Here is an 11,621-nt window from a genome sequence, read left to right as displayed (position 1 = left end):
AGTGTTATATTCATCTGGTAGTGCAAGAGAATAGATTAGTCATTACTTTAATAATACAACAATATATACTTTTATTTACGGTTATAAAATTCCTTTCTCAGCACAATGTAAATAAAGAAATACAATAACCATTTTAAACATTTCCAAAGAATGAAACTGTTATTCAAGACATAATACAAAAAAATATATATACACTTTATTTCAGCAGTTATAACATAACTATACATATTAAATGCCTGGCATTTCTTTAGCTTACATTGTGTGTGCACAATTTTTCCATCATTCCTTCCAGAATCTTCACCTGAGCTTCTAAATCCTGCTTCAGCTAAAAAGAGGAGAAAGAAAAATTCACAATGTTTCACCCAACTGAGTTGAGTAGCTGTAAAGGCAATCTATAATATAACTGAATAAAATATAATGTTGATCCCCTTCTGTAAAATAAACTAAATATTTATGGGCAAAAATACCTCTTTAATATTTTTGTCCATGAGTCGGTGTTTGAAGTTGATTTTGGAGGCTTTAACACATGTGCCACTTCTTAGCATGTAGCTAAAATGTAAAACATTTGTCAAATTAAAAAAAAAAAGATAAATTGAAAAAAAAAAAAAAAAGTACATAAAAGAAAATGTACTCACTCTCAGGCCATCCAGACAGTAGATGAGTTTTTCTTCTTCAGAACAGATTCTGAATAATTTAGCAATATATCACTTGCTCACCAGTTGATCATTAGCAGTGAATAGGTGCCGGCATAATAACATTCCAAACAGCTGATAAAAGCATCACAGTAATTCACAAGTAATCCACAGGACTCCAGTCACACAAACATGCAGTTTTACACTTTACAAGATGTTAATTGATGGACTGGAGTCGTGTGGATTACTGGCAGATTATGATGATGTTTTATCTGCTGTTTGGACTCTCCTTGTGACGGCACCCATACTGTACTGCTACATTTTTCCAAATGTGTCCTGATGAAGAAACAAAATCATCTACCATCTTGGATAGCCTGAGGGTGGATAGATTTTTAGCAATTTTTCATTTTGGGTGAACTATTCCTTATAAATAGAAATGCTCTTCTGTTTGTGTGGACATTATAACAAATTACACCCACCAGTTTATCAGCTCTTTTCGTAAAAGGAAGAGGTTCCGTAAAGCAGACATGTGCTCTGGGGTGGAGTGAAGAACCAGGCCAACTGCACCATGGCAACCATCACAGTGAAGGACTTGGTAGGTCCTACAGACAGAGAAAGCACAGGATGATGGGACATCCAGCACATACACATGCTGGACATAAGCTGAAGGGCTGAGATCAACACACAGCAATACTTACGAGAAAGCCAGATGACCATTCAAACTCATCTCCAGCTTTTTGTTTACCCTCACATCCTCAGTGACTTCTTCAAAGGGAAAGATTAAAATGCAGTGGTTATTATCACAACAGTCACCCACGTGTTTGGTCTTTGGTGTTTTTTACAAAAGTATTCAAGGCTGCATTCATATCGTCTGCATGCTTTTAAAAGTATTCCGAGAACAACTTACCCAAACAAATGATACTGTGGAGGCTCTGGACTTCCCCGCAGATCCCGAGAGAGTCTCCAAGCACTGTGTTGCATGTCATGCATTGTAGAACACTGCAATTCCTAAAGTCTGCCATACAGACTTCTCCGTCCTTCACAGCTCTTAGCTGATCTGCAATTGAGCTAGTCTGTGTCGAGTCACATGGGCCGATATCATAAGAGCTTTCGAGAAAACTTCGAGTGCTGGTCGACATGATTACATGAACTAGTTTTGTTGTTTTTGCTCACACAAGTTCAAAAGACGCAACCACGTTCATTCATTTATGAGTTTGAACTTTAGGTGGCGCCCTAAGCCGCTTAATGAAGCCCCGCCTTTGCTGAAGCCTTTAAGCCAATCAAAACCAACGAGACATAAACGCCACTTCCTATTGGATGTAGTGTTGCGTCGTCATGGGCTTCTCAACCAATCATCTAGCGGAAAAGACTGATTTTTGAAAGATGTTATTTTTCAAACGGCAATCCCACCTAAACAAACCGAGCTGTAGATCACAGAGTCGTCAATTTCAGTATAACAGTTATATAAATTATCTGCAGATTTTACATTGAGTTTATCCACAATATGGATTTGGATTCGCTTAAATACGCGGAATTGCAGCGCCTTGCTAAAGAGGTTGGACTGAAAGCAAATATGAAGGTAAATCACGTTTACTATGGTAAAGCGATGCAGTGCTGTTTACTTAAAGCCATTCCATGTGTAACGTTACTAATAAATGACCTGTATTTTGCATGAGTGAATGTAGATTTGTTAAATATGTTTTAATACGAACGCTGTGCTAATTAAAGTATGGTACGTTAACTTTTCTTTAGATTTTGAGTTAACATTGTTGTTGGCGTTTTTGCGCCAAATCACAAACCTTTCATTTAGTTATTTTGTGACTGAACGTTATCTAACGTTACATTTACATTTAGTCATTTAGCAGACGCTTTTATTCAAAGCGACTTACAATCGAATCTACTTTATTAAATGCTCAATGCTTATTTGTTTCTAGGCTGAAAAGCTGTTGAAAGCTTTAAAAGAACACTTTTCACAACAGCAGACATCTGAAAATGTGAGTATTATTTTTGTGCATTGTCTAAACACACTTTCTGAAATGGGAAGAGTTGCTGTAACAAATTACATTGCTTTGTTTGCAGGATAATGATGTGGACGTGCAGGGCGCGCACACTGCAACGTTTGTGACCGAGCGCCGGGGAAAAGGCCGCACTGCCAAGAGAAAGCTCAGTGGCTCCACAACTGTCACTGCTCAGGTATTCGTGAGCATATGTAGGCTGCAGTTTTATTTTCAGTCTGGACGGTTTCATCTTTTACTTTTAGTTATATCCACGTCTTGGGTTTTGTAATTCATTTTTTTTTAATATGTTATATTTAGAATATAGAAAAGCCTGCACAAGAGCAGGGCCGAAGGGGCTCCAAGAGGAGGAAGGTGTCCTCACCCAAGGACACGCAGAAACCAGTTCCACCTGAAACATCTGCTAAAGAAGATCCTGTGGAGAAAGTTGTAGAATCAGAGGAAACCAATCCAGACTCTGAAGGTGCTCCTGCAGAGCCAAGTGTTAAAGGTTAATACTGCCTTGATTTTAAGTTGCTCACTGAGAGTAATGTCATTAAATAACCTTTTAATCAAGATCTTATAAATTAGATGGATAAGTTACCTTGTGATTTGTTCCTGCACAACGTATGTGGTGTTGACTATTAAAATGTATATATTGCAGGTGTAGGGAGAAGAACAGTGGGTAAAATCCCTCGTCTTGAGGGCCTGATGAAGAGAAAACCTGCACTGCGGCCGACAACTCCTAGTAATAAGATCCTTCTAACTTTATACACTAAAACTAAATATATTTTCCAGTTCCTGTACTATTCAAAAGACAGTTTCTTGTTCTCGTTTAGTTCACTTTTTCACTTGAGAGCATTAAACATGTAACCAAATATTCTGAGCTCTGCCCTTGAGTAATGTATTTGCAAATCACTCTTCCCTAGACTTCAAGAAACTCCATGAGGCTCACTTCAAAAAGATGGAGTCCATCGATTCTTATGTCCAAAGGAAGAACAAACAAATGGAGGTGCTCAGGAATTCTGTCAAGGAGCTGAAGGTAACAATGAGAGTGAAACCCGGACCTGTCAAATAATAATAACCAATGTTATTGTCGTGAAAGGGATTGTTCACCCAAAAATGAAAATTCTGTCATTATTTTTTCACCCTCATGTTGTTCCAAACCTGTATGACTTATTTTATTCTATGGAACATAAAAGAAGTTATTTTGAAGAATGTTGGTAACCAAACTGTTTTGGTTTCCATTGACTTCCACTGGAGAAAAAAATAGAAACACTATTAAAAAAGTAAAATAAAACCAAGTTCCACAGAAGAAAATAAGTTTGCAACGACATAAGGATGAGCAAATGTGACAAATATTTACATTTTTAGGTGGACTATCACCTTAAAACTATTGAAACATTTTTTTTGTTAGTTTAAATGAAACAAAATATAAATATTAGATGAAAACTATATATAGAACTAGAACTGTAGCTGACAAAAAATATTATTTTTTTTAAAACTAAAATAACACTGGTTTGAACAGTGTAGTTTGAGTTCCAAATGTTTTGTTTATTACTGGTTTATTTTTTTGTAATTTTAGACTCTGTCAGAGAAGACGCTGATGAAGTCGGTTGAAACAAAGGCTCAAACTGTAAGTCACCAAACGGCTTGAATATAAGCTGTAGTATCAATCTGTGTGCCATATGATTCATTGTGAATTCACATACATACCTTATCAAGTTGTCAAATAATGTCATTTTTATCAAATTGTGGAAAAAAATCTCACATCTTGTTCAAATAGAATTGTATATTGTATGAGTCAAACAAGTGTGTTCTTTCTGGAACTTTGACCTGAATCATAAGTAAACTTTGGTATTGTCTCCCATTAGAAGGTGCCTGCTAGCAGAGTGTCTCTCTTCAGTCCTGGAGTGCAGGAGAAAAAAACATTAGCAGAAAAACGCAGGCTCACTCAGCAGTCTGCCAGCAAGTCTGCTTTGAAGGACAGCACCACCTTCAGGCCAACTATCCTCACCACTAATAAAATCAATGTCCGGTAAATATGGGCTCAAATTCGCTTATGTTTATAATGCTTTTAGTATTAAAATTGAGGTGCTAAAGCCAAGCATTGACAATTAAAGTGTTTAAATTGAACATAGTTTATTATAATAGAACCAGTTTTTACAGCTGTACTTAAATGTTGACTGCTGTTTCCTTCTCTAGGTTCTCACAAGCCACTCACGATAACGAATACAAGCGTTCGCTGGTAAAGACTCCAGCTCGTATGTCTCCTCTCATCCCTCTTACCTCCACTCCAGGGAGGAAATCTGATGTTCCTACCAAACCTGATCTTCTTAAAAGTGTTGGTGCTATCAAAACACCTGGTAAGAGTAATGCCATTATATTGCGCTAATAAAAAAATTATAAAAAATTGAAGCGTTGGTTTTAATTTTTGTTGTTGGTTTTTTTTCTTTTTTGCAGGAGTTACTCCATTTGTTTTTAATGGGAACAACAGTATGTCAGTCACCCCTGGTGTCACCAAGAACACCACATTTGACCTGAAGACCAGTCTCTCTCGTCCACTCACCTACAAACCACACAAAGGTATGTCCACACTCAGACAACAATATGAATTACATGCCCAGAACTAACATGTCAGGCCAGTGCTTCCTTGAACTGAATTGTATCTGCTTTCTTTTCATTGTCTTCATTTACCTCTGCAGGAAAACTGAAGCCTTTTGGAGCTCAACAGGAGAACACAGCACTTAATAAATCTGTTCACACTGATTCTGGTGTGACTGTTCCTTCACACCAGAAAAACTATAAACAGCACCAAGTTCAAACCAGGTGAGATGCTTATTTTAGTTGTGCATTGATTGGTCACTAGTGTTCAATCGAGTCAATTTTTTTTTTTTTTTCTTTGGGAATACTTTTATTCAGCAAGAATGCATTTGATCAAAAGTGACAGTAAGGACTTTTACATTGTTACAGAAATTCTAATTCAAATAAATGCTGTTCTTTTGAACTTTATATTAAAATCTTAAAAAATGTAACAAGGTTTTCACAAAAAAAAGCAGCACAACTTTTTTCAAAACATAATACGAAATTTCTTGAGCAGCAAATTAGCATATTAGAATGTGAAATTGTTACAATTTAAAACCAATATTATTTTACTGTATTTTGATCAAATAAATGCAACTTTGGTAAGCATAAGAGACTTTGAGAACATGGAAAAAAATAAACAACCAAACCTTTAAACATACATACATTTGAATTTCCTGTCTCATTATCTGAAATGAAACTTCTCCACATCGAATATGTTTTGCCTTTTAATTTTCAGAGAGGAACGACGTGCCAAGCACACAGAAGACCGAAAACAAAAGAAAGAGAAGATGCTGGGTTCCAGGCGAGGTCTGGTCATTGCCTAACTCCAGTGTTTTTACTGTTTTGCTATCTTAGACTTTCACTGTACATGTTTAGCTTTCGTCTTTTCTATTCCAAACTTTTGTACATATTTTGCTCTTCTGTAAACACTTTTTTTTTTTTGCTTTGTTAATATGCTTAGTATGAGGTGAGGTCATCCAACAAAAGCATTCATTTTTAAATCCATATATAGATAAGGATATTATACTTCTTAAATTGTTTTGATATTTGTCAAAAGGAAGTGTTTGCCCTGATGTATTTTTAGTATGAAATGTTATTTGTACTGGGCTTCAATTAATTGTAAAGACAAAAACAGTAAACTCAAAACATTGGTCACATAAAATGTTTATTTGAATTTGAGCGATATTCATAAATTATCATTTTGTACTTCGTCTTAAATGTGGTCATTGTGTGTGTGTGTGTGTGTGTGTGTGTGTAAAAGATTTCAGCCTTCAAAAAATGTCCATTGAAGTTTTTATTAATAAATCGGTGTCTGTCTGTCATCCACGATTGCTGAATCTTGCTTAATCCAATTAGATCTCTGGGTTTCTCTTGTAAAGCTCGTATGCAAACTCCTCTGAGTGGGCAAGGTCATTGCACAGACCAATGAAGTCAATCTCCAGCTGAAATGGGCCGTCTGCTTTATCCCCCAATGTAAAACCAATACTCTTTACCTAAAAGCACAAACAAGTTTTGATTTAAGGTCTGAGGTATGTCATAATGCTCATAAATATATAATCAGAGGAAAAATAAAAACAAAGATTAAATGCTTATATCAATTACTAGATAAACTATGAGGAGACAAGAAAGCCATGCTGACCTTATCTAACCAGACGACATGCTGGCTATCCTGTATTCTTCCCCGGCTGGAAAGGAAAAACTTGGAGAACGGGATCTGTAAAAGTGTTTTACAATTAACAGATAAGAAGTTTTGATTAAATATTACTACCATTCAAGTGTTTGCATTTAAGATTTAAAAAAAATTAATTCTGATTAATAATAAAATTTATAAGAACAGCATTTATTTGAAAGTTTTATTTATTTATATATATATATATATATATATATATATATAAACGGATCAATGTTTCTCTGCTGAATAATTAAATTTTTTTTTTTTAATTCTTACTGACACCAAACTTTTAAACAGTAGTGTTCTAGATGTTCATTCTTGTAAATTTCTTAAGACCTGCCTTGACATCCTGCCAGTAGGGTCCCCCTCTAGTGTAGAGGAAGTAACTGTAGATGTCATCTTTCTGATGAGAAAAGAAGGTCTCTGTAGACACGTTTACCATCCATGGTCTTCCATCTCCCCGAATACGCATATGTAATGTGTTGAAACTTGACCAGTCAAAGTGTTTTTTTCTGTCAAATGAGGCCTGCAAAAGAAAGGAATGTTTTAAAGGTCAAATTACATATTGCTCCTTTACTGCTGGCTTTAAATGCATGCAAATTTATGCAAATAACAAACTCTAAAGCTGTGTTTCTCAATACTGCTCCCTTCTAATATCTTACTCTTATTATGTAACATGCAACTCATGAATTAAAGTGTCTCAATGTACTTTATAAATTGTACAATTATAAATTGAAAACACACTACCATTCAAAACTTTTAAGAGTTTTATAACATATTATTACAAGTAGGGGTAGGCGATATAGTCTCAAAATTATATCGCGATATTTCAAGAATATTTGCGATAATGATATTTATGACGATATGCAAAAAAATATGGAACAACGTTTTATTGGTGGTTGCAGCTGACAGGCAGCAGCATTTATTAGTGCAAACACAATGAAGGGCATTTTCCATCCTTTTCCAATGAGCTACTGTCATTCATGACAGACTACCTAATTCAAAGTGTAAATCTATTGTCATGGTATTCCATGTAATGCTGCTACATGGAATGAATTATTATTTAAACATTGTACACTAATACAAAACAATTTAAAAATACTTATTTAACACTGAACATTCTAGCAGACATACCAAACAAAGCACAATTTCACATTGTCACATGCCTTGTCAAAATTCATAAAAGTGTTAATGAGCAACTAACGAGTAACACAGTTTCAGTGCATATTTCCCTCGCGGTTTGGACTTTGAACCCTGGCTAACGAGACAGCGTCTCGAGCTCGTGCAGCACTGTTTGAATGCAATTCATGCGTGTATTAGAAAACATAACGTTCACCTTTTTTATCATGTAAAAATTTATACCGGTATTATCGTGGACGATATGATATGGCACACATTTTCTAAAATAGAAACATTAATTTTAAATTGTAATAATAATATATATATATATTTTATGAATTTTTAATCAAAGTCTGGGAGAGCAGGAGAGACTTCTTTAAAAAAAAAAGTAAACTTTTGAATAGTAGTGCAAATCCAAGATTAATCTAAACCCTGTCTAAACCTTGTTTTTCATGCAATTTTTACAGATCAGGTGGGAGTTTACTAAGCAAAGGAAATACAATTTTAAATGGAATAAGTCATTATATTACAGTTTCATCAACACTTTCCCATAATATTTTTAAATCAGCTATTAATACCTGCTGTACAAATAAATTGGTGGCTATCAATGTCCTGTACAAAGATTAGTCATTAACCCATGCAGAAATAAGAAAAGTGCATAAGAGGTCTAAAAGATGATGACAAGGAATTGAATAATGGATCAGATGGAGAGATTCTCGGCACTGACCAGCGATTGTTTGGAGCGCAGAGTGCAGTATCCACTGTATCGAGTCTCTCCATCACGGGGAGGTGTGGAGCACAAGGTCCCGTACAGCAAACACGAGGTATTGTTCTTGCCCAGTTTGATGTATGCCTCACTGCGACCCCCAATCTCCTGATCGGATGACACCACCCACTGATTGAGACTCTCCGGTCCACGGAACTCCCACTGGACACGTGTTTGTTCCAGCATGTGAACTATTAACGGCCTTCCTTCAGGTCCAGTCCAGCGCTGGACAAACTCATCCTTCAACAACCCGATGTGCTTCTTGACACCCTCCACACCTTTGGAGAAATCGAATTGTATCTTTTGCCAGGGCCAGCGGGTGTCTGGAGGCTGGCCTGGTCTGCGGTAATCACGCTCATGGATGCTTCTGGTGCTCAGTATAACTGAGTATCTCAGGGTAGATGGCAATAACAGAGGCTGTCTGTGAATGACACCATAAACTCCAAACAGAGATTTTAATGTTGTCTTTGACACAGCCATTTGCTAGTAGTAGCTCTTCCGATCAGATCAGGCATTCAGTAGAATCCTGAAAAAAAATGAAAACATATTTAGTGAAATACCTTTTTTTAAATTTACCATCATATATCATGTTGATTGATCTTCTGAATTCTAATGTTTTCACTAATCCAATTCACTAATTTCAGCAAACCCATCACTTCATCACAATTTCACCTTCCAGATAGGCTCATCAACCATAACTCCTTCAAAAACAGCCAGAAACTTTGGAGTTGTGATTGATGATAAGCTGAATTTCTCAGACCACATTGCTACAACTGCCTGGTCCTGCAGATTTGCTTTATTCAATATTAGGAAGATCAGGCCCTTTCTTTCGGAACATGCAACACAACTCCTTGTTCAGGCTCTTGTTCTGTCCAGACTGGACTATTGCAATGCTCTCTTGGCAGGTCTTCCAGCCAACTCCATTAAACCGCTACAATTAATCCAAAATGCCACTGCAAGATTAATCTTTAATGAGCCGAAAAGAACGCACATCACACCTCTGTCCATCAATTTGCACTGGCTACCAATAGCTGCTCGCATAAAATTCAAGGCATTAATGTTTGCCTACAAAACCACTTCTGGCTCTGCACCCCTAAATTCAGTACTTCAGACCTATGTGCCCTCTAGAAGCTTGCGTTCTGCAAGTGAACGATGCATTATTGTGCCATCCCAAAGAGGCACAAAATCACTTTCACAGACTTTTTCATTAACTGATCCCTCCTGGTGGAATGACCTGCCCAACTCAATCCGAGCAGCTGAATCCTTAGCCAGCTTCAAGAAACGGCTAAAAACACATCTCTTCCATCTTTATTTGACCCTCTAACTCTAGAACTCTCTATTATAATTCTATTTTATCTATCGGTCTTCTTTTTATTTAAAAAAAACACACACACTTGACCCTCTATCAATTGCATATTTATTCTCTAACTGCTAGCTTTTCTTGAAAAACTAACACTAGCTTTCTTTTTTCTATTCTATTTGCTTGTTTCTTTAAGAAAAAAAACACTAGGTTTCTTTTTTCTATATTCTATCTACTCGTTTTCTTAAAAATAAATAAATAAATAAAAACTTGCTACGTGTACTGCATTAGGTTAACCGAGACTTGTCATAGCACTTGCATGTTGTTGCTCTTTTGTTGGTTTTGATTGCTTCTATTGTCCTCATTTGTAAATTGCTTTGGATAAAAGCGTCTGCTAAATGACTAAATGTAAATGTAATGTAATCCAAGTCAAAATATCTGTCGTCTAAAGCAGGGGTTTACGCTGCATGGTAGAATAAGAACTTAACGGTGGTATTTCTACAAATATTCTGTTCCAGATTAATAATCCTAAATAACAAGAAACAAATTATTGAAAAACTTCAGTTGCTCTGTGGCTGGGGTTTTCAGTTTTTTAGGTATCACAGACCCCCAATTATAATTGTTCTCTTGCATCCTCATCCCAAAATTCAAAAGGCATCTATATAGCTTCTAAATGTCTATACAGTCAAAAATAACTAGATAAATAGTACAAGACAGATTAAAATAATTGTGAAAACAAAACTTGGATTAAAATAAGTAAATAATAAAAATTGATTAAAATAAATAAATAAGAAAAATTATATTTAAATAAATGAAAAACAGTATAGTACTAAAGTAAATTAAAAATATATATATGTAGAACTGTAACTTAATAAACAGTAAATATTTTCCAAATAATATTTTTAATTGGTTCACGGTATATCAATTTTAATTAGGATTAATTGGGTCTTTATACATTAAACTATATGGCTGCATTTTAAATTTTAGTTTGGGGGTCTCCTGCGATCAAAAGACTGAAACCCACAACGGTACATAACACATGTGGGAAAAAAAGCCCTGAATATCTCACAGCCGTCTCTTTTTGTTGCCAACACTTACACGTTAACTTGATGTTGACTTTGATGAGCAATAGGAATAAATCTCATTTGACTTTGCATGACATTCACAAGTCAACACATAAGAGCCACGGCGTGATTAGGTGTTTTAATTACAGTTACATGGTACAACTATGTTAAAACACCGAGTGTAATCATAGTTAAAAATACATAAATGAACGAATAAACATAAAATATGGCTTAAAAAGCAACTACGTCTTAGTATTCATTTTGACACTCAAACATGCCATTACGGTCCGTCATATATCTGTCCTTACCTGAAACAAGCACACGTGCTTATGGTCCTACCGACAACAAATATCTCTCAACGCTGATTCCCGCGCACATCACATTTAGCGATTAACAAATATCCTTATAATTTTCGCCAACTCTATGTAAACAGATAATTATTAGATACGGCGCATTTCTGATCCTGTTTGTGTAGCCAATGGGGGCGA

At 35.7% G+C, this 11,621-nt stretch overlaps 3 protein-coding genes across 4 annotated transcripts; 1 reads left to right on the top strand and 2 right to left on the bottom strand.

The window, feature by feature from the left end:
• Window positions 1-93: 93 nt before the first annotated feature.
• oip5 (opa interacting protein 5) lies at window positions 94-1,859 on the bottom strand. The gene is made up of 5 exons (XM_058795106.1): window positions 1,540-1,859; window positions 1,331-1,397; window positions 1,112-1,234; window positions 468-549; window positions 94-325 (listed from the first exon to the last, which is right to left on the bottom strand). Exons 1-5 carry the CDS (start codon window positions 1,769-1,771, stop codon window positions 248-250), a joined length of 582 nt encoding a protein of 193 aa, XP_058651089.1. The 5' UTR covers window positions 1,772-1,859; the 3' UTR covers window positions 94-247.
• A 154-nt stretch (window positions 1,860-2,013) lies between these two features.
• nusap1 (nucleolar and spindle associated protein 1) lies at window positions 2,014-6,084 on the top strand. 2 transcript variants are annotated; one of them, XM_058795073.1, is made up of 12 exons: window positions 2,014-2,211; window positions 2,567-2,626; window positions 2,712-2,825; window positions 2,948-3,137; window positions 3,291-3,374; window positions 3,556-3,668; window positions 4,212-4,262; window positions 4,504-4,664; window positions 4,832-4,992; window positions 5,090-5,212; window positions 5,332-5,455; window positions 5,949-6,084. In XM_058795073.1, the coding sequence occupies exons 1-12, from the start codon at window positions 2,137-2,139 to the stop codon at window positions 6,034-6,036; spliced, it is 1,344 nt and encodes a 447-aa protein (XP_058651056.1). In that variant the 5' UTR covers window positions 2,014-2,136; the 3' UTR covers window positions 6,037-6,084. The 2 variants fall into 2 exon arrangements, with proteins under 2 accessions (XP_058651056.1, XP_058651055.1); XM_058795072.1 differs by having other exon boundaries at window positions 4,501-4,664.
• Window positions 6,085-6,564: 480 nt separating this feature from the next.
• ndufaf1 (NADH:ubiquinone oxidoreductase complex assembly factor 1) lies at window positions 6,565-11,581 on the bottom strand. Its single transcript, XM_058795090.1, has 5 exons — window positions 11,442-11,581; window positions 8,731-9,295; window positions 7,225-7,410; window positions 6,852-6,926; window positions 6,565-6,705 (listed from the first exon to the last, which is right to left on the bottom strand). The coding sequence occupies exons 2-5, from the start codon at window positions 9,247-9,249 to the stop codon at window positions 6,565-6,567; spliced, it is 921 nt and encodes a 306-aa protein (XP_058651073.1). The 5' UTR covers window positions 9,250-9,295; window positions 11,442-11,581.
• Window positions 11,582-11,621: the final 40 nt, after the last annotated feature.

Source organism: Onychostoma macrolepis, chromosome 13 (genome assembly GCF_012432095.1).
Source record: "Onychostoma macrolepis isolate SWU-2019 chromosome 13, ASM1243209v1, whole genome shotgun sequence".
NCBI lineage: Eukaryota > Metazoa > Chordata > Actinopteri > Cypriniformes > Cyprinidae > Onychostoma > Onychostoma macrolepis.
The sequence above is the reverse complement of the archived record's forward strand: the minus strand, read 5'-3'. Positions and strand labels throughout refer to the sequence as shown.

Excerpts from the sequence above, each read along its gene's own strand:
- ndufaf1 (XM_058795090.1), bottom strand. The coding sequence starts at position 9,249 with ATGGCTGTGTCAAAGACAACATTAAAATCTCTGTTTGGAGTTTATGGT. Across the intron at positions 7,411-8,730 it reads TGCGCTCCAAACAATCGCTG|GCCTCATTTGACAGAAAAAA; the intron begins GTCAGTGCCGAG and ends TTTCTTTTGCAG. Across the intron at positions 6,927-7,224 it reads CCTACTGGCAGGATGTCAAG|ATCCCGTTCTCCAAGTTTTT; the intron begins GCAGGTCTTAAG and ends ACACTTTTACAG.
- nusap1 (XM_058795072.1), top strand. The coding sequence starts at position 2,137 with ATGGATTTGGATTCGCTTAAATACGCGGAATTGCAGCGCCTTGCTAAA. Across the intron at positions 2,212-2,566 it reads GACTGAAAGCAAATATGAAG|GCTGAAAAGCTGTTGAAAGC; the intron begins GTAAATCACGTT and ends ATTTGTTTCTAG. Across the intron at positions 4,665-4,831 it reads ACTAATAAAATCAATGTCCG|GTTCTCACAAGCCACTCACG; the intron begins GTAAATATGGGC and ends TTCCTTCTCTAG.
- oip5 (XM_058795106.1), bottom strand. The coding sequence starts at position 1,771 with ATGTCGACCAGCACTCGAAGTTTTCTCGAAAGCTCTTATGATATCGGC. Across the intron at positions 1,398-1,539 it reads CCACAGTATCATTTGTTTGG|AAGTCACTGAGGATGTGAGG; the intron begins GTAAGTTGTTCT and ends TTCCCTTTGAAG. Across the intron at positions 1,235-1,330 it reads AATGGTCATCTGGCTTTCTC|GACCTACCAAGTCCTTCACT; the intron begins GTAAGTATTGCT and ends CTCTGTCTGTAG.